The 22,960-nt window shown below is 37.6% G+C and overlaps 1 protein-coding gene across 1 annotated transcript in view; it reads left to right on the top strand.

Annotated features, from left to right (window-relative positions):
- The window catches only part of pcsk6 (proprotein convertase subtilisin/kexin type 6), an 88,183-nt gene that overhangs the window by 13,226 nt on the left and 51,997 nt on the right, over positions 1-22,960 (top strand). Inside the window, exons 4-8 of the mRNA XM_053513624.1 lie at positions 2,470-2,613; positions 3,598-3,674; positions 8,449-8,537; positions 17,883-18,055; positions 18,861-19,073. Of these exons, the coding sequence (XP_053369599.1) occupies positions 2,470-2,613; positions 3,598-3,674; positions 8,449-8,537; positions 17,883-18,055; positions 18,861-19,073 (696 nt within the window). The remainder of the gene's footprint in view (positions 1-2,469; positions 2,614-3,597; positions 3,675-8,448; positions 8,538-17,882; positions 18,056-18,860; positions 19,074-22,960) is intronic.

Genomic DNA, 22,960 nt, shown 5'->3' with positions numbered 1-22,960 from the left:
GGCTTCAAACTGTGTATTTGGGTTTTCTGTTATGTCAGGTAGAACAAAAGTCATCGTTACTTTTATAAAGGGGAAATTTTACCACTACTAAAGTTTGTGAATAATTTCACAAAAATGTGAAAATAGCATATTATTATTATTATTATTATTTCTTTTATTTTTAGAAACAAGCAAAAAACTAAAAATTCAAACTTGTGATCATGTGTAGAGTATCTGTGCAATTCCTTTGCTAATGTGACCCATTTTTTATTTTTCAGTCATGTTTGGGTAGACTGCTAAAATTAACTAAAATTCAGTTCACTTTGGTTTTGCTAAAAAAAAAAGAAAAAAGGATATGTCACTCTATACTGAACAATTCTAAACCCTGTGTGTGTGTATATATATATATATATATATATATATATATATATATATATATATAATTTTATTTATTTTTTTTATTTTTTTTAGCAAAACAATTAATGTCTAAAATGCCCTGAGGCGTTAAGGGTTAAAAAGTTCAGCTGACAGAGCAATTATTCTTGATATGATTTTACATGGTTATGCGAGATACAGTACCCCAGTAAGTACCAGGCCAGTTAGAGGAAAAAAACAGCATCACCGTCACCCCAGCATCATAAAACATATTAAATTCTATGCTAGGGAATGTAATATCAGAATCACAATTTTGTACTATTACATTTTAACAGGTATTATTAGGTGCAGATGTCGTTATCGCTCCATTATTATAAGGCGAATAAGTGATTAAATGTTTGCCCTGTTAATTGATGTCTTCACTGTTTTGTTGACACCTATTTATTCATATGAGCACTGTGATAGAAAAACTGAGACAGACACATTTTTAACAGCAAAGAGCCTCTGTTTGTTCTGTTAATTATTTCCCTTCTGTCTAAACGTATCCAATGTTCTGGAATCCCTGTTACTTCTGGCACTCTCTTGATAAAGCTGGGCACAGCGACTTTATATAGGATTGCTTTACAAAGCTCAGCCTCCATCGGGTTAAAATTTCAATAACTGGAATGTCCTGTACAGGTCAATTTTAAATAGGTTGACTAACAAATCTCACATGCTGTTTTACTTTTTGTATCTCTGCATTCCTGTATGCTTTTCTGTCGATGTATAAAGCTGAGCTACAGTAAAACGAATCTTTATCATTGATTTAAAAAAGAAAAAATCAACAACGACATGAGAAGTCTTTTAGCAGATTTACAGTGTCATTTTGGAGTAAAAGAAAAAAAGATCAGATAAACGATCCTTTATTTGTTTTCATTTACAAACACAGAATGATTAAAGACTTAATGTACGTACAAATGTAAAAAATAAATAAATAAATAAATAAATAAAAAGTGTTTTTTTTATTGATGAAAAATGTTTCTACATTTTTCATTAATAAAAGTAATTCTCGGTATATTATACATTGACATTTACAAGTCTATATTTTTATGTAGCAAAGTTATACACTTTTAAGCTATCAGAGGTGAAACTTGATTGGGTTAATTACAGGTGTGATTTAAAGTTTTTAGCAAAGTACACACGACTAACTCATCATATGACTTTTTATAAAAAAAGCATTTCCATTTAAAACCTATGCAATAAAAATCATAAACTATATGCAACATGATCATATTGTACTGTATGTTAGTAAATGTATTATTTTAATAAAAATAGAGCTATTGGATGCACAGAAAGGAGTGTCATAATTAGACGAATGCAGGTATATTCCCAGCTACCTCATGCAAAGTAGACTAACCAAAGATATTAGGCAATTATCAATATGAAGGAGAGAGTTCGTAATCAGGAAACAAACAGAGGTCAAATTAAGATGGACTAAACAAGGAATGCAGGAGGCTTGTACAGTAAATGTCAAATGCTGGCACGAGTGAATGAATAAAATGCAGGCTATCTAAAGAGCAGTGCAGTAGCTACAGTATGATACTGTTCCCTCCCTATCTACTCCATGATTCATGTCCATACCACGTTAGTCTTATCTCTTAGTCTTCTAAGAGATAAGACTACTCTGTTGAGATTTCTAAATGCACCATGCAAAATCTTTTGTTTATGTACAGTGCAAATAAATCCAGATATTCATAATATATTGATCATCATGTCAGTGTTTTCCACAGCTGATCCCATGACCTTAATGACCTGATTACTAATAACTATTGCTTGTGTGCTAATCCACTAGTCATTTTTAATAACCTGGATTCTTAGTGTTGCAATGAAAAGATTATGACTGTGGAATGAACTGATTTAAGTCTAGAGTATTTATGTTTATCGACTTTTCTTTCCTTCCATTCCTGAGTATTTTTTAACAAGTTTTTTTTTTTTTTACATTCATTTGCCAAAAAAAGAAAACAGCACTTTTTGTTTGTCTTTGAGCTTTACGGTGCTGAATTGAATCCACCTTTAATGAGATGTCTTTGAAATCCCGAGTCTCTTCAAACTGAATTTCTGTTGTTTTTTTTTCAGCATTGCAGCGTTAAAAACAGCCGGTGTCGCTCCGAAATGAACATCCTGGCAGCCTGGCAGCGTGGCTATACAGGACGGAATGTTGTCATCACCATCCTTGATGACGGGATAGAGAAAAACCATCCTGATCTGGCCCAAAACTATGTGAGCAGCTTCCTACTACTTTTGTAGTGCGCTTTGTATTGCTGAACCTTTTACTACATATTGAGTGTGTCTAATAAGGAGCCATTAGGAGCTTGGGATTTCTCCTCCTTTTACCACATTGAAATAAAATAAATAAAAAGATTGTTTCGGATGTGATTTGGCTTAAGAAATCACAGCCATGCTAATATTGAGTATAACAGTACAATTTGGAGGGGAAGGGGGGCATTATAGGTGCCGAGACTGGTCTAGAAATAATCAATTAATATCATGTGACTGATATTTCAGAGACACTATGAGCACATTTTTAGTTTATTTTTGCTCCATTAATAAAAATAGCTCCCAAAGAAGTAACAGTTACAGTGCTGTTTGTTGCTATGCCAACAGACAGGCTGACTGACAGCCCATAATAAGTGTATTAATGGTTTCAATGTAACAAACTATCGCAGGAATTGCAAATTGAACTAACTGAAAAAAAAAACAGACAAGCAGACACATAATATAAGCACTCTCGGATCGAAAATTCAAATTTAGTCGATCGGAATTGACTTCTGTATAACAGAAAATAATAATAATTTCTATTACTATACACTACCAGGCACTAATCAAACAAAGTGATCAAGTAAAATGTAGCTCTAGATTAAGTAAATTTCGACTCATATTTACATAAATATTTCTTTGGAACATGCAAACCATGCTATTACGCCAAGTTTATTGCTGTGCTTCCTTCTGGCTTCGCAGGATGTAACCTTGCCATAAATACATTTCATTTCTTCGCCTGACACTTTGGATTACTACACTAAGTTATGGCCTTTGTAGGGCCCAATTTATCACCTTTTCTGTAATAGTGCGAAAAATGAGAGATGCCCCAAATGGGAGGAAAGCCTGGCTGGTATAATATGATATGTATTTATTTATTTATTTCCCTGTTTATGGCTGATGCCGCAGTTGATTTGTTTGGTTATTTTCCATCCCCCTTGCACCCAGGACCAGCTGGCCAGCTATGATGTCAACGGCAACGACCATGACCCGATGCCACGTTATGACTCCAGCAATGAAAACAAGTAAGTAGCATGCCATTCCATTTTTTACAGTAACTTCTGTGCATTTCAAAGATTCTCTTAGTGTCAGCCAAAGGAATTGGGTTGTTAATTGGATTATAGTGACTTACTGATACTAGATTTACTTTCTAATTGTATTGAAGCTACACTGTTGTGAACAAGTGGTGGACGTTTGTTTCACCAAAATCTTCCAAATTCTCTATATTTTTCTTTTTTTGCAAAAATCCTAAATTTAGATTGTCATCATGGTGGTGTCGTGGTTAGCACTGTGGCCTTACACCTCCAGCGATGAGGGTTTGATTCCTGCCTAAGGAATCTTCTGTGTGCCTTTGTGTGCATGGATTGTGAGTTTGGATGTTTTTCCGTTGCTTGGTGAGTTTACTCACGGTGCTCTGGGTTTCCTCCCACAGTCCAAAGACATGCAGGGTAGGCTGATTGGCATTTACAAAATTCCCTGGTGTGTGAGTTAGTTTGTGCTTGTGTGCCCCCTAGTAGCTTGACACCCCGTTCAGGCTGTACAGTGCGTTGTGAAGTATATCTCATGGTATAGGCTCAAGGCCCCGCGTGAATAGGATATTGAGACGGTAATGAGAATGAGTGAATAAGAGGGAATGTTAGTTAGAGAGGAGAAATACGTCTGTGTAGTAGACGGTAAATATATTTTTACAATATTGATGATACTTTTTGTCAGAGTTTTTAGTGTTTTGAAATTTGTGATTAAAATATTAGATGCTGATCTATAGGCATCATCTATATATACCACTTTCATACCACTATATATACCACTTTTCCTGTGTACAGGGACAACATGCAAACTCCACTCACACCGACTGGAGGTGAGAAATAAAGATTCAACCCTGGAGGTGCTAACTACTAAGACGCTGTGCTGCCTTTTATATACAAATTTCTGTTTATTTAGATATCTCCTTATTGAAGAAGATAAAAAAAAATAAAAGGCTCAATGAAGAAAATAACTACCTGGAAGGCTTACTATAATTATTTTGTCGAGGATAGGCAATGACTGTAAAAGTCACAAAGATGGGAATGTTCCCACATAGTCATCACACCATAAGTGATATATGAAATACGTACACCTAATATTAATACAGTTTTTATCTTTATTTGTAGCTCTTGTTGTAGTGCTTTTATTATAAATAATAAGTTGCATGGACATCCATACATAAAGAACATTTGGCTAAACCTTTTCATTGTTGAATTCAGGTGTTTTAATCAGGCCCTTTCTCCACAATGAAGGGCGATCTTAATGCTTAATGTATACCAAGACATTTTTGACAATGCTATGCTTTAAACTTTGTGGCAACAGTTTGGGGAAGATCCTTTTTTGCTCCAACATGACTGCACCAGTGCAGGAAGCATGGACTATAAAGACATGGTTTGATGAGTTCAGTGTGGAAGAACTTGACTGGCCCTAACACAGAGCCCTGACCTCAACCCAGTCAAGCACTTTTGGGATGAGCTGGAACGGAGATTGCGAGCCAGGCCTTCTTGTCCAACATCAGTGCCTGACCTCATAAATGCTCTACAGAATGAATGAGTGCAAATTCCCATGGACTTTTTTGAACACTACAAAATCTTTTGGACGGTCTTCTAAGAAGAGTGGAAGCTGTTATATTTGCAAAAGGTGGACGAACTCCATATTGAAGTCTATGTACTGTATTTTGATGCAATGCTAATGTTATTGGATGTTTGGCCAAATACTTTTGTCCATATAATGGTTATGTACAGCATTCTGTGTCTATGCTAGAATTTTACCAATGTATCTGAAACCCCCAGAAGCACTGATTCTCAGACAAGGGCTTTTCAGCAATGTCAACATTTTGTTATTCTGAGTTTTTAAACTCAGCTAATACTCGGTCTTAGCTTGGTTTTAGTGAGAGATGTTGGAAAGAAAATAGCAGACATGTCTGGAATTCTTATCCTGTCCGAATTGTACTTACACTAAATATATAACTTTAATAATTAATTTAACTTTTACCAATGGACCTTATCACAAAGCAGCTTTACAAAAACCTGGAAATGAATGTTTAATTTTTAGGTTATCTCCAATAATCCACTGCTTTGAAGTAGGACTAAAAAAATTCTTTAGCATCGTGTCAATACAGTAGGACATATTGTACGTTCTGTATTACCTGGGGTTATCTCAGGTCTTTGAAATCTGGTGCATACACCAGTAATAACTAATGCAGCATGTAAAAGTAATCTAGTCCGAATAGGTTTTAAAACACTTGGCTTAAAATGAAAGTTTTTTGCCGAACTGCTTCTTTAAAGGATTAGTAAATGTGCTTGATAGATTCCTGTTTCACTTTGTTTCCTGTAAAAGCTTGATATGTCAGCAGCACTGCAGTGTGTGCAATGCTGTCATATTCATTTAGGTCTGCAGATCCCTTAACAAGCTCTGTGGCTTCGGTGACGTCTCTTTAATCTATGGGAGTGAAGAAGTATCAAATCCCAAATGTCTTAACTTAAAACGATTCCACTTTCATAGCACAAAGTCCCAACTTTTTTTTCACATGCAACCAGCGAGGCAGCAAGGTTTTTTTTTTTTTTTTTTTTGGTCAAGGCGAGGCACAGACGTCATGCAGATCATGCAGGATTGAGAGAAGCTTGGGTTTTAATTGAAAATGGCTTCGCTTGAAAATAAACACCCGAATTAACGCCTGTTCTTGTTTCTCCTGCCTCATGTTTACAAATCGTCTCTGCGCTACACCTGCAGAGAGCCGAAGCGAAACTTCAATTGAAACTTCTTTCTTATCTAGATTTTTTTAAATGCGCGCAACAGCTCGAGAGTCTCAATTAATTTTCCTGTTCACGCGTTAGAGCTCTAATCTGTGCAGAATGGAATGAGCCTATTGGAGCAGAAGAAGAAGGGGGAGAATCAATTAAAAGACTGCTTAAGTGTGCAAGTTTGTGTGCTGCAGAGACAGAGAGTGAAAATACTAGCAGGAGAGAGACAATTAGAACAAGAGATGTAGAGAATTACAGGTAGATGTACTGTACTACGCCTAGGGATGTTTTATTACCTTTTAGTGACTTCCTAGGTGCATGCACACGCGTGCACACACACACACACACACACACACACACACACACACACACACACACACACACACACACACACACACACACAGACAAACAGATACCTCGTAAACCATTCCTATTAGTCTGACTAGATGCAAGGCATGCTGAGGTTTGTGTTGTGGTTCACTCGGGAGTAGGAAATCGGAACTTGGAGTAACAGTATTTTCCAACTTTTGTGGCTTTATGCTGTAAAGGGAAACAAAAAATGCTAAAAACAATCCAGCCACTTTACTTTGATGATCAGATAAAAACAGTCAGATCGATAAGTATGTGGACAAGAACACAACTTTTGTTGCCTCCATACACCACCACAATAAATTTTAAATGAAGCAATCAAGATGTGTTTCAAGTATATTTTTAAATAAACAAAAATACTGTGTTAATATGCAATCAATGGCAGACCTTTTCATCTCCTTAATTTGTGATGAAAGACACAAGCCACAACGGGCCATCACACTGTTTATCAGTCAATTGTCCAATTACTTCTGAGCCTGTAGAAGTAGAGGGACAATGCATGAGTTCTTAAATAGAATAAACTTCCTGAATTGAACTGAAAGTCAACACTGCAATCTCTCACTCATCTTCTATGCTGCTTAATCCTGTACTCAGGGTCATGAGGGGCCTGGAGCCTATCGCAGAAAACTTGGGGCACAAGGCGGAGTACACCTTGGACAGGGTGCCAATCGATCGCAGGGCACACACATATACACTCTCACACACTATGGGTCATTTGGGAACGCCAGTTAGCCCAATCTGCATGTCTTTGGATTGTGGGAGGAATACCAGAATACCAGAAGGAAACCCACCAAGTGTGGCGAAAACATGCAAACTCCATGCATATACAGAAGCGGGAAACAAACCTGGCCGGGTGCTAACCACTAAAGCCGCGTGCCACTCACTGCAATCACATTAAAGCGAAATATGAAAATTGGGTCCTTGTGTAAAATTGTCTAAATATTTAAGGCAAATACTTGTATATGCAGTATAATCCATGTTAAAGTTAAATCATTTGTGTGAGTTTGTTTACCGTGAGCAGACATGTTGATTTAACTCCGCTTGCTAAACTCAGAGTTGAGGAGACTTTCTCGCTTTCCAAGTTCCATCCTTTTTTTTAACACACTATGAGTTGTACAGAAACCCTATGGAACTGCTTTTCTGAAGCAAGCTCAGAGCCCAATCTTTGTAGTCTACCCTGCCCTGACCTCTTAAATCCGCACTTTCACACAATTTATTATGCCCAGCTGGGCCCTAGGGTCTGGCTGTTATGTTCCTGATTCCCTTTATTGTTCTGTGTTGGGTCAGACAGAAGAAGAAAAAAGAAAAAAAAGAATCTGAGATCCACTAGTAATAATTGTATTATATCACCTTCTCATATTAAACAAATCCTGTCTGAATAGAGCTCAAATACGATTTATTTTACCAAATCCTTGCTTTAAAAGATTCATAGATATGCTTGGTGTAGGTCCCAGGTCACATTGACTTAAATCCTTTTTTATCAGCAGAACTGCAGTGCGTGCAAGGCTGTCATATTCATTTAAGGTGTTTTTCGAAATGCTAAGCTTTTCACAGAATCCTGATGCTTCCTAAGAAGACCGTGATAAACTCATTAGGGACAGCATATCAGATGATGCATAGTTATTGGTACTGACTTCTATACGAAACTCTGTGTGAATCATAGGCATGGGACCCGATGTGCTGGCGAGGTGGCTGCTGTGGCGAACAACTCACACTGCATTGTGGGTATTGCCTACAACGCCCGAATTGGAGGTATGTTAATTTTCCAAAAATGAAACAATTCCCTTCCTTGCACTAGTTTATCTATACATAAAACTCTTTTTTGGCTTAGATTGTAGACATTTGATTACACTTTATTTCAGCAGGCTACTTTTTTACAATCTACAGTCATAAAGGCTGTCAACATCCTTTCAGTTGACCGCCCAGAACAAACCATAAGCTATTTTGTCATATTTTAAGCAACGGAGTACATCTTTACTATTTACCGAGTGAGGAAATCTTTTAACAGTATTTAGATTTTTAGTAAGTTTTAATAACTGTTCTGTTGATTCCTGCATACATGGCTGACGTTCAACAAACTCTCACCTGACTAACAGGTCAGCTAGTAATAGTGTCATGTGATGTGATCATTAAGAATGGCATTTTTAAAACACTGCAAAAAAAAAAACACTCTTTAAGTAAGGTTATGTTTAAATATTTATGTATGGAAAAAATAACAAAATAAAAATCAGCAGGATTTACAAAAGTTTTGTGAAACACAGATTTTCTTTATGACTATGTCGATCACCCACATCTACAAAACTGCATCGAAATGAGAGCACAAAATGAACAGTGAAGTCTGAGAGACAGAAGTAAACTTTATTTCGACTCAAATTGAATAACTTTCAGGATTAAGGCTGGGAAGCAGAAACTGGAGTGACTTACTGTATGTTCGAATGTGATTATTTGATTTAAATTAAATCAGGTTGAGGCTTGCGTTAGTTGGTCTTCCTATGTATAAATTTACACAACTCGGGCCTCTGAGTGGCGCAGTGGTAAAGTGCTCGTCCTATCATCCGGGGATCGTTGGTTCGATCCCCGAGTGATGCCTTACCTTTCACAGCCGGAGGCCTAGAGAGAGCTGATTGGCTAAGCTCTCTTAGAGGGGAGGGATGAGAGGTACTTTGTGCTCCCACATTAATCACGGCTCTACAGCCAATCAGGGGCGTCTGTGAGCTCGCGCACGCAGAAGGAGCGGCTAGCGTTTCCTCCGAGTGTGTTACCCGGGGAGGTGTGACAGGAAGGAATTGGGGATAAATAATAATTTCTAAAAATAATAATTATAAATTTACACAACTCAGGAGCATTAATAGGATTTGAACTTTTTTTTAATAGGATTTTCATGAATAAAAAGTTTCTTGTGTAAACACACTTTTGAATTTAAGTTTCTTAAATGAGGCTAAATGAATGACTACAAAATAAAGGGTTTTCAGATTAATAAATCAATAATTTTATTTATTACAATTAAGTAAACCCCTTTTTTTTTTTTTTTTTTACTTATTTTCAGTTGCGATTAATTTGAAATCAGGAAACTCTGCCTGCCCGCTCCATACAAGAGCTAGATAAAAGTAAAAAAAGATAACATTGCACTCACATAACGATTTTGTTCTTTTTGCAGGATCCCAGTCCCCATGCACACACCTAGTCTCAATGGGAAGTTTTCTGGCAAGCGTCCTGTTTATGTCTGTATTTGTTTTGGATTGAAATTCATTATCTGTTCAATTTGAGTAATTTCGATTATATCCCAAGACTGCACGCTTATTTTTGTAGCTGACTAAGATTTATGCATTAAGCAATTTTTTTGCTCTTAATTGCAGCCGTGCTGAGAAAGATGCATATTTGTGTCCTGTACTTGCTGGAGGGCACGTCTTCTGTTGTTGCACAGCGTACCTTTGGTTGATCAAAGAATTTAACTTTATTTGGTTTTCTTTTGACAGTAAATGTGTTCTAGAACACTTCTTTAGGAGTCAGCGAACATAGCATTACTGTCAGATCACATTACCCTGCCTTTTTATATTGCAAGAGCATGCTACAAGTTTATATAATTATGGCTCAAAAGGCTGCTCAAGATCTTATTAGAAGCTGTTTTGTTAATGCTGCCTATGATAGATAGGTATGAGAACACTTAGTGCATCACAGCTTTCTGTGTACTGGGTCCAGCAGGCAAAGAGTTTAAGGTTGTTAAACTAGTCTCCAAATTTACAATATCTCAGTTTATTCGAACAAGTCTGATCCATAGAGGCCCTACTGTACGTTTCAACTTAAAGTACTTAAAGGATGCTTATTGCCCTGGTGTCAGATACCACAGCTCACCCCCTGGCGTGTTGTGGAGTCAATTAATAGCCTTATGAAACCACCACCCAGTGAATATTGACTCTTTGGCTTTTTCATGGAGTCCTAACCACTCAATGATGTGATCAGTTTGCTCATGCTTATATCATGAGAAATATCTTATGATTTTTAAAACATGTCAGTCCATTAAGTCCCAAGAACGGGTCTCACTAGCTCTTTCATTGTTTTAAAATGAGATACTTTATTACCTTCTTGGTCTTTTGTCCGTGAGTTTCTAATACTGTACAGTTACAGGAGTATATCTCAATGTCTGAACGAGTGCTGAACTTCATAAACCAAATAGCATTTAGATGAAAAGTTTTGCTGTCTCTACACTTGGTTAAGAAAACAACATTTTCTCAACTGCATTAAGACTAAATTGTTTTCCTTACTGGCCAAATGTAAAAACTTCTGGTTTTTTTCCATTTTACCTGGAAAACCTTGTTTGATTTTCTGAAAGTTGGCCAGTTAGTGGCAACCAGTCTAATTTTACCCCAGAAGACCAGAAGTAAATTAGCATGACTTGGGGTGCTTGGAGGACTATCGCTGATGCTATCAGCTATATGGATTGGACTCCTTTTAAGTACGTTATTGTATGTATAATAAATAATGTATTGGCCGCATTGTTCTTTTTATTAACATGGATGTTCTTTATCTATGGCAGCAGTTATAATAATATAGCAGCACTGTAGAAAAAAACACCTTAGAGAAAAAAAGTATTTCAGCAAAGATTGTTTTATTACGTATACCAGAGCATTGTTGAATTCTCTAATCTGATTAATTAGAAACTGATGCTTGAGCGTCTTCAGTGCCCTGTGATACAGCATGAGCTGATTGAAAAAGAAATGCAGATGACTAGCTTTACATGCCTTGGAGGAATCACATGTTAGCTTCACCTTCCCTGGTTAGTAGTTGTTGTATACTAGAGAAGAGCTGGATCCTAGTGGGTAGGAACTGATGAATTAGAGAGTTACTGTTTACTAAGAGAGAAGATACATTGATGTGAACTGCATCTTGGAAAAGTTGTATCTCTAAAGTTACTGACATTGAGTTGATATTACAAGATAAATCTTTCTACTCAAAAGTCAGAAGAGTCCTAATTCCGATGTAGTCATTAATGTTGCATTAGTGTCATAAATGTGTAATGAGGCCTACATTTTCAAATCCCTGGTTACTGATGTCAAAAATGTAAACCAGCACATTCTGAAGAACAAAAAAGGAATATGATAGCTACTGAGTCATCTTTTACTCATATTTGGACTCACATCTGTTTCCTATGAGAAAGTTCTAATCCACACTGCATACTGTACTGTATGTTAGACTGTCACATTGTTTAGGCTTATTTTTTGGATTCAAATTATGCAAAAGATATAACAACAGGATCTTTTGATACGAACGCTGATAAACATCTATACAAACAAATTACAGTATATACACAGTCTTCATGGTAAGTATACAGCACAAATGCAGATATCTTAAAGCAAATTATGAAACATTACCAAAGCAAGCGATGCTCCACATGCCATAACTAAAGCAAGCAATGCTCCCTTTGCGATAACTAAAAGAAGCAATATTCCCTATGTGATAACTACAGCAAGCAATGCTTCCATACCATAAGTAAAACAAGCGATGCTCTCCAAACCATAACTAAAGCAAGCAATGCTCTCCATACGATAACTGAAGCAATCGTTTTTCACCATGCCATAACTAAAGTAAGCGATGCTCTCCATGCCATAACTAAAGTAAGCGATGCTCTCCATGCCATAACTAAAGTAAGCGATGCTCTCCATGCCATAACTAAAACAAGCGATGCTCTTCATGCCATAACTAAAACAAGCGATGCTCTTCATGCCATAATTAAAGTAAGCGATGCTCTCCATGCCATAACTAAAACAAGCGATGCTCTTCATGCCATAACTAAAGTAAGCGATGCTCTCCATGCCATAACTAAAGCAAGATATTCTACTCATGCAACAACAAAAACAAGCAAGGCTTCTCATGCAGTGACAAAAACAAGCGATGCTCTCCATGCCATAACTAAAGTAAGCGATGCTCTCCATGCCATAACTAAAGTAAGCGATGCTCTCCATGCCATAACTAAAGTAAGCGATGCTCTCCATGCCATAACTAAAGTAAGCGATGCTCTCCATGCCATAACTAAAGTAAGCGATGCTCTTCATGCCATAACTAAAGTAAGCGATGCTCTCCATGCCATAACTAAAGTAAGCGATGCTCTTCATGCCATAACTAAAGTAAGCGATGCTCCGCATGCCATACTGTAACTAAAGCAAGCGATGCTCCACATGCGATAACTACTGTAAAGTAAGTGATGCTCGCTATGCTATAACTAAAACAAGCGATGCTCTCCATGCCATAACTAAAGTAAGCGATGCTCTCCATGCCATAACTAAAACAAGCGATGCTCTTCATGCCATAACTAAAGTAAGCGATGCTCTCCATGCCATAACTAAAGTAAGCGATGCTCTTCATGCCATAACTAAAGTAAGCGATGCTCTCCATGCCATAACTAAAACAAGCGATGCTCTTCATGCCATAACTAAAGTAAGCGATGCTCTCCATGCCATAACTAAAGATATTCTACTCATGCAACAACAAAAACAAGCAAGGCTTCTCATGCAGTGACAAAAACAAGCGATGCTCTCCATGCCATAACTAAAGTAAGCGATGCTCCACATGCCATAACTAAAGCAAGCGATGCTCTCATCTGAAAACTTAATTAAGCGATGCTTTTCATGCCGTAACTAAAGTACTGTAAGCGATGCTCTCCATGCCATAACTAAAGTAAGCGATGCTCTCCATGCCATAACTAAAGTAAGCGATGCTCTCCATGCCATAACTAAAGTAAGCGATGCTCTTCATGCCATAACTAAAGTAAGCGATGCTCCGCATGCCATACTGTAACTAAAGCAAGCGATGCTCCACATGCGATAACTACTGTAAAGTAAGTGATGCTCGCTATGCTATAACTAAAACAAGCGATGCTCTTCATGCCATAACTAAAGTAAGCGATGCTCTCCATGCCATAACTAAAACAAGCGATGCTCTTCATGCCATAACTAAAACAAGCGATGCTCTTCATGCCATAACTAAAGTAAACGATGCTCTCCATGCCATAACTAAAGCAAGATATTCTACTCATGCAACAACAAAAACAAGCAAGGCTTCTCATGCAGTGACAAAAACAAGCGATGCTCTCCATGCCATAACTAAAGTAAGCGATGCTCTCCATGCCATAACTAAAGTAAGCGATGCTCTCCATGCCATAACTAAAGTAAGCGATGCTCTTCATGCCATAACTAAAGTAAGCGATGCTCTCCATGCCATAACTAAAGTAAGCGATGCTCTCCATGCCATAACTAAAGTAAGCGATGCTTTTCATGCCATAACTAAAGCAAGCGATGCTCCACATGCGATAACTACTGTAAAGTAAGTGATGCTCGCTATGCTATACCTAAAGCAAGCAATGCTCCCCATGCCACTGACATGGCAGTGGATTTTGCATGCGCTATAATTATTATTTTGGAAAACTCAATGCCTGTGCAGATGCCAATCTAATAACTGAAAGTGCACGTTTACAGGAAGGTATATGCCATAATTAGCATCATACAAACGAATCAGTCTTTCACATGAGGAAAAAAATGTTGAGATCCTGTTTACCTGGTGCTATTTTGGAAGCAGCAAATTAGTTTGCAGTGAAACACAGCTTGAGGACACATGAGAGAGGTACATTGATCCTCAGTCACACTTTCAACACATACATACACACATAGCCACGCAAACACACACGCACACACACATCTTTGTTGGGTATTTTCTGTAGCTACCCCTACCCCTCAAGAACCAATAGGCTCATATAGGTTAAATCAACATTATTTTGAATTCATCATTAATTATTATATGTTGTAAAAAATACATTTTTCTTTACATTTTATCTAATGTAAAGCCACAGATTGCAGCTATGGATTGTGATCTCTGCATACAATTGCTTATTAATATTCTTATTTTCCTGCTCCAAAAGGTAAAACTTCTAACATGTGTTGTCAAACCCAGCAGGGTTTGGGTGGAGACCCCTGTAGGGGCCAGATGAGCTCATCTCACGTCCACACGCTCTGCAAATCTGTAATTAAATCTTTGCAAAATCTCTACCGCAACATACACTAGACTGTTTATAACAAGGCTGTGCATCTTTGGGAGGTGGGCCATCTTCAAACACACACTGGAGTTTAATTATCTAAGTGGTATAGAAGCAAGCACAGATTTCAGGGCACAGAATGATGTACAAGCGTGAGCGTGTCTGATTCATGAAGCTGCCCTACAGCATCAAAACAAACAGTGAGCACAGTTAATGAATCAGCCTCAGCTGTATGGAAATAACGTCCCACCCACTAGTCACTTGCATATGACATCTTTCAGTTTACACTCATTTACACTTAGGCTTGCTTGAAAAAGATTTTTAAAAAAGGGAACGCTTTGAACGAATGATAGAAAAGGCATAATCAAATGATCAGATTTTCAGTGAGGAATTAATTACCGGCAGCAGCAAAATGGTGGATTATTATCAGTAGTAGTAATGCGAAGTACAGGTAAACAAACAACAACACAACAGTACATTTTCAGTACAGTCCTTACTCACATTTCTTGACAACATTTTCTATGTTCTGTTGCTGTTAAATGTAAGTTTGAATGAATATGCAGTGATTGCAAAAAAGGATTTAATTACTTTTAAATGATCATCTCTGATAGCATTATTGTAACATTATATTTATATTTAACCAATTATATTTGGTGCCTATTTGTATGGCTTTTAAATCTTTTTTGGTATAAACATTTGTACCATATGGACAAATGTTTGTGGACAACTGACCATGACACCCATATGAAGTTCTTCCTAAAACTTTTGCCACAAAGCACACAATTGTATAGCAGGCCGTAGCATTTTTCTTTCACTACGGGCCCTAACAGGTTCCAGCATGACAGTGGCCTATTATGCAAAGCAAATTCCATAAACCAAGGTTGGAGCAGTCTGCACCTCAACCCTATTAAACACCTTTAGGATGAGCAGGAACACTGATGGCACACCAGGTAAACCCTGCCCAACATTGGCACCTAACGTCATCCCAGAGTCAGGGGGGCTCCACAAGCAGAGTGGTGGATATTTTACCAGTAAAAGATGATGAAATCTGGAATAGAACTTTTAAAAAGAACACATACTGTAACAGTGTTGGTCAGATCAGTTCAAAAATGTTTGGCCAGTACTGTATATACAGTACCAGTCAAAAGTTTGGATTTATTTTCTACATTCTAGGAACAATGCTGGATTTTTTTTTTTTTTCAAAACTATGAAATAACACGTATGGCAATTAAGTAACAAAAGCAAAAACAACTACAACAGTGAGATGTTCTTTTAAGACATGAAAGTCATATGTTCTTGAATAGTTCTTGCAAGAACAATTTTGTCAAGTGCATTTGCACCTTTAAGCACCATGATGAAACTGGCTCTCATGAAGAGTTACCAGCCTCAAAAACCAGCAATTAACAAACAGCACCTTGGATTAGAGCAATTACGAAGGCTTTACTGAGCATACAGTAAGTGGCACACACATCCCAATATCAACTGTTCAAAGGAGACTATATAATGCCTTCAGCATTGTTTCACAATGTACTGTAGAAAGAAATAAAAATCAGGAAGAAAAATGGAATTAGAAAGCGTGTCCACATTTTTGAGTACTTATCTATTACTAACAAACTTAAATACACTCAATGAACCTTTTATTACTGAAAAGATCATAGGCAAGGTGTATAAAGGAAGGCAAGTTTAGTAATATAATCAGAGTAAATTGTGACTGGATATCATAGCGGTGTACCATTGGGTAGAAATACTAATGATGCCATGAGAGAGGATGGTACAAAAAGAGATGTGTTGGTGGATATCAGAGATGATGCTGCTCGAACAGTACTGTACTTCACCTTCAGAGGGTAATAGGTCCTCTGTGTGCCCAGATATTCCATATGTGATGTGTTTGTCCACATGATGAGTTTCCGTCGTACAGTAGGTTTGGTTGACACGAGTCATCATTCTGTTGATAATTTCTCCCACAAAGTAGAAAAAGCTTTTCAACAGGTTCACCCAGGGTTCAGCACTCTCTTGTGCAGGCCGGAGAGTCCACTTTGGTGTTCTTGGAGCTAGGTTAAAGATGTATGAGACCAATAATTTTATGGGTGGGCTGGTGGTTTCTTTTATGAGGTGAAACCCCACATAAACTGGTAGAGGTTGGCAAACCCCCCAAAAAATTTAAGCTCCTTTACTGTCAAAATACCAAAGTGACAAGATGGCTGTCATGTGAAACTCTCATTTTGTCCTCTTTACATAGGGCTGATTTTACTAGAGCTGGAACAAGACTTAAAATGACAAATGTGAGTCTCCAGAGAAGGGGAAATAGATGAAGATTTTGTCTAAGTAGGCAGTTATAAATTTCCACAGCATGGTCCTGGGCACATCATTAATTAGACAAGGGAAGATTGTGGGGTGCAAGAGAGCCCATAGGCCATAACGCAGTACTTGAAATGACACTAGGTTGTGTTAAATGGTGTCTTCCACTTTCTTCTCCGCAATCATCTTCTCTAATGCACACAAGATTATAGGTACCAGATAGGGTTGCCTAACTGGTGGCTATAACATGGCTGGGCTGAACAAGGAACCAGAGGAAGAGGGTAATGATACTTGATACTTGATCTGGTTGAGCCCTTAATACTCACATGGCCTAATATATGTAGATGCTGGGATTTTAAGTCATCAATTAAAATGTAATTAGAAGAGAAATAGAATAAGATATTTTCAGATGATAACGCGGCTGTTCATTTGGTTTTAAATCTGCAATAAAACAGTTTATTACTGGTTTTGTAGTGAACTAGATGCATTCCTTGGCTGAAAGACTGCAGTTAAGTTTACGTTAAATTGCATAAATTCCTTTTTTGTTGAAAGTTTCTGATGAATATTCTAGAGTATATTAAAGCACATAAAATGAATCATAAAAATCTTTCTATTAGAGCATGTTAAAGTATCTTCCAAAGATCACTTTGCAAAAACTGAGAAAACGCTTTGGTTACAATTATGGCATATTTTAAAGTGTTTTTTTCTCCCCATGTGTGCCTGTTAGCAAACATGTGTTTGCATCTGTCTGGGTCTGTATGTGTGTGCTCTCAAAGGCATTCGGATGCTGGATGGGGATGTGACTGATGTGGTGGAGGCCAAGTCACTTGGGATTCGCCCTGACTACATTGACATTTACAGTGCCAGCTGGGGCCCCGATGACGATGGGAAGACCGTGGATGGTCCAGGCCCACTGGCCAAACAGGCTTTTGAAGTGGGCATTAAAAAGGTCATTTATGCACATGGACACACGCATACACAAACCTGTCATTAGCTATTGTGAACCATACTAATTATGACTAATGATCAAGATCAATAGAAGACGATATAAAGAAAATAATGTTTGTATAGATAAGAATTATTTACGCTTGATTTTTCGAAGCTTTTAAACATTTTTTAGGAGAATATTTGCGTTATCCCAGTTTAACTTCATTTTAATGTGGTGCATTATGGGAAGGTTACTGGAACTGACATAGTATTAAGAATTCCAATGTTGCAGTGATAAATGATCAAGCTACTATCATTGATACCATCATCAATGATCTAACTACTACTGATAGAAGAGTTCCTGCTTTCTGAATCTTTTAAAATAAATAGGTCCTTACATGTTGCCACTTGTATTTTTTCTACATTTGAAATGAAAACTGCTTCAAGTCTCCAGTTTGCCGATCCCCAGAACACAATACTAAGCAAAATAATTAAACTACAACATGTCAGACTTGAAAAGTGTTTTGTGAAGGCAGTACTCGCAGTGTGTTTAATCTTCTAAAGTGGCTTATTGCTCTGCAGATGTATCAGTCTCTCTCACAGTTTTGCTTGAATTGGAAAATTAAGAGTTAAACCATATCTTCTAAATAATATGATCATATTAAATAAATTTCATGTTAAAATTATACTGTAAGACAGACAAAATAAGTGATCACCATAATTAGAGTATATTATTTTTATATTAAAGTACATAAGTGAAAACCTAAAGTACATTTTGTTCTGCTTTGCATACCCATTCGTGTGTGTGTGTGTGTGTGCTTGTGCAGGGCCGAAAAGGTCTGGGCTCAATATTTGTGTGGGCATCGGGTAACGGAGGTCGGCAAGGAGATCACTGCTCATGCGACGGCTACACCAACAGCATCTACACCATCTCCGTCAGCAGCAGTACAGAAAATGGCAACAAGCCCTGGTACCTGGAAGTCTGCTCATCCACCATGGCCACTACCTACAGCAGTGGAGAGTTCTACGACCGCAAAATAGTTAAGTTCCTCTTCTAGTGCGCCAGCTGATTATGCTTTTCTGAGAAGCGAGGAGAATGTAGAGGTTAGAGTGAATAAAAGAGGGAATGAAAGAGCATGAATACAGCCTGATTTGGAGACTAGATTACAAATAGTCTAACATGAATCCAGAATCTAGAAGGTCTTTAGACAGAAAATATGATAATAGGATGTTTCTTCATTGCTTCACAACTGTCTGCTCCCTAGCAAATTGAAGCCTGCTTTTAATAAACCACTCTAACAAGTGGTTTTCTTAATCCCACACAGCTGTTTATTCTTATTCTCAGTATCGAACATAGCTGTGATTTTGACTGTCACATTTTTTTATGATGCAGCTAACACCAAGCACTTAAATGATCTCTGATCGCAGTCATTCATTATTTATTCTACAAAGTTTTTAGCTTTAAAGGATGTGTTGGACAGTTTTTAAACCATATTTTATTAGCTTCAGATACACCAGATCCCCTTTCTGATGCAACTAGCAAAAAATATTTCAAACTCAAATATCACTTACTGGTATGGTAAAGAACACTAATGTCTATTATTTATAGCCACAGTGCTTAGATCACCTCCTTTGGTCATCTTTTATTATATACACCAAATCGTATCTATAATGTTAATTTGTGCTGACTTTTACTGTAGTGCCCCCCACCAGACCCCCCACCTCCTCTCTCTCTCTCTCCCTCTCTCCCTCTCTCTCTCTCTCTCTCTCTCTCTCTCTCTCTCTCTCTCTCTCTCTCTCCCCCCTACAGCGTTTTTCTCTCTCCAAATTGTATGTTTCATATTGTTTTAAATGATTGCTGGAATCAGGCATAATGCTTTTTCGTCCAAAAAGCAGTCATCTTTCATCCATCAGACACCCCCTACCCCCAAGATATAGCCTTTCTTTAGCAGGCACATTGCAACACAGACGTGTCTAAGATGTCTTGCATGCTTTGTTAGATTTGTGTCTTTTTCCCTTCCGTCTGTCTGCTTGTGCAACTAAAAGATAAGACTCAAGGATGGCTAAATATTTGATCTGGCTGACATTCAAAACCAAAGATCTACAGAACTGCTCAGAGAGATGAGCTAAATCATGTTTACTTTCGTTAAGGTCGGCTGTACCCAAGGGCTTTGAAAACTTCAGTCAGGATAAGCTTCATAGCTTTCTTATTTGGATGATGGTGTAATCTTAGATGACTGTAAATGTGTGTATGCGTGTTTAAACTTTTACTAACACATGGAGGAAGTCTAATAGCTTAAGGATATTCTTCCTCCTGGGCCTCGGAATTCACAGTCATGCCAGCTTACCTACCCATGCTTACTTTGTTAAGTAAAGCTGGTGAAATCAGCATGAGGTTAGGGCTGCACAATTAATCAGGGGAAAGAAATCATAATATCTGATCATACATACATGTAATCTCATTTCTAAATGACGGCAATTCAATCGCATAATCCTGCATTTACGTGTACACTTATTTACTCACAATCATGTGTAAAAGTTTGTGTAAAAAAAAAAAACATACAGTATGCGCAATACTAAGTACCCCCTTACTGCTTCTCAGGATTTAAAAGGGTAAGCTGTGGCCAAGTGCTGCTAATCATCAGCCCTTAAATAATTGATCGTCAGCCGGTGTGCAGACGTTTTGGCAGTGAAGCATCCATGTGTGTGTTAACACAATGCCAAGAGGGAAAGACATAAACAATGGTCTTAGAGAAGCAGTTGTTGCTGCGCATCAATCTGGAAAGGGTTATAAAAACCATTTCCAAACAATTTGGAGTTTGTCTCACTACAGTAAGTAAGATTATTCACAAGTGGAAAGCGTTCAAGATAGTTGGCAGTTTTCCCCAAGAGTGGACGTTCTAGCACATTTACCCCAAGGTCAGACATTGCAATGCTCAGAGAAATAGAAAAATAAAAAAACTCAAGAGCTACATCTCAGACCCTACAGAGATCACTGAGTATGTTGAATGTTAAAGTATGTTTGCTTGGAAGGATTGCCAAGAAAACCCCTTTATAGGTATAAAAAGAAAATGGAAGCACGGCTGAGGTTTGCAAAACTGCATCAGAACAAAGCATAAGTCTTCCAGAACAATGTCTTATGGACAGTTGAGACCAAAGTGGAGTTGTTTGGCCTTAATGCCCAGCAGCAGTTTAGTAGAAAGACCTCAGACCCACTGTCGAGCACAGTAGTGGAGGGGTGATGGTTTGGGCCACAGGACCTGGGCACCTTGTGGGCCCTGGGTCAACCATGAACGCCTCTGTATACCAGTGTATTCTAAAGGCAAATGTGAGGCCTTCTGTCTAACAGCTTAATCTTGGTCAAAATTCGGTCATGAAATGAACTGAAGCAATGTTGTAAAGAAGAATGAGAGACTGATAAAACTGATTACCTCAGGTTACTGTACAGTATCTCTACTAAAGGTGCGTTTATAATCTATTGAATGGGGTGGGGAGCATTGCGCACGTTTTTTTTTTCTTTTTTTTTTGTAAAATAAATATCGGCACAATAACAGCATTCTGGTGTGACTCATGTAATGTTTTTTCCTTATTCTAACTCTAACCTAATCTTACACTAAAAACATAAAAAAAATCTAACTTTTGTTGCAGTTAGCTCCAGCATACAGTAACAATACTGAGTTTGCTTATACAATAGAGCAGTCAACAATTACTGATCAGAGTGTTGTTGGTTCAAGCACCAGCACTGCTTGGTCCTTAATCTTCTCTGCTGCAGGGGTGCAATATCATGGCTGACCCTGCGCTCTCACCCCAACTTCCTAACAAGCTGGGATATGCAAGGAAAAGAATTTAACTGTGCTCTAATGCCTGTATAATAAAAAGCCTTGTTCTTCTCCCATAATGCTTGTTGAGATTTTATATAATCTTTACTGAAAGTGCTAATTATGGCAATTAAAGTGAGCTGATTTATATTATTGCTGTCAATCGATATTTTTTTTTTATCGAGTTACGATTAATCTAGTCTTTTAGGATTAATCACAATTGTAAAACTTTTTAACCTGTTTTATAAACATGCAATGTTGGAAAAAATAAATGCATGACCAACTGGTTAGAGGAAACATAGTATATGGTTTCATAATATCTTAAACGTTAACATTTAACAAATATTAAATTAACATCTCTCGAATGGGACCCGAACTACATGCCGCGGCTGGGTAGTATGGGGTGTGGCAATCCACCGAAGGCGCTGATTTTTACATGTCTTGAATTTAAGGTATTCTTGTAAACATCGTTCCCCTTGAAGGTAGCTCGAGCACACAACTTCGGTTCCATCTAGAAGCTTTTTATAATAAAACTGGATGTTCAGCAAACCGGGTTATCTTTCCTCAGTCATTTGATTATCCATGTTAAACCATTATCACAGCCAGGTAACCATGAACTTAATGGGAAGCGTTAAAAAATAATGTGTTTATTATTTCTAGATTAATTACATGCATTAGCACATTAATATGGACAGCCCTAATATACAGATTATGATTTAGTACTCCTAAGCAATAAACATACATTTAACAAGCATTTCCAAAATCTCTCATTTGCCCAAACATACATATTGATGTCCAAATTCACAGGTCAAAACTAAAGGGGACTTATTTTGCTAAATTCTTAGCCATTCAGATGGGTCTCCAGTTTGCGTGCACGAACAAAATAGATGAGAAAAAACATCCCCTGCTTTTTTCATTTTTGCTTTGGCCAGGGCTTCAACAAGCCAATTAGATCTTTCCCCCTCATATAAAAAAGAGCCCCTCCCCTGGCATGTTGTTCAGCTCGGCTATTCTCTGTCGAGACATGGCTCAGTAATAAGCTCATTAACATAGACACTGAAATGGCACATTCGGAGGAGGAGTGAAATAAAGGGAGTATAAAATATACA

This window comes from Clarias gariepinus, chromosome 15, assembly GCF_024256425.1.
Source record: "Clarias gariepinus isolate MV-2021 ecotype Netherlands chromosome 15, CGAR_prim_01v2, whole genome shotgun sequence".
Classification (NCBI taxonomy): Eukaryota; Metazoa; Chordata; class Actinopteri; order Siluriformes; family Clariidae; genus Clarias; species Clarias gariepinus.
The sequence above is the reverse complement of the archived record's forward strand: the minus strand, read 5'-3'. Positions and strand labels throughout refer to the sequence as shown.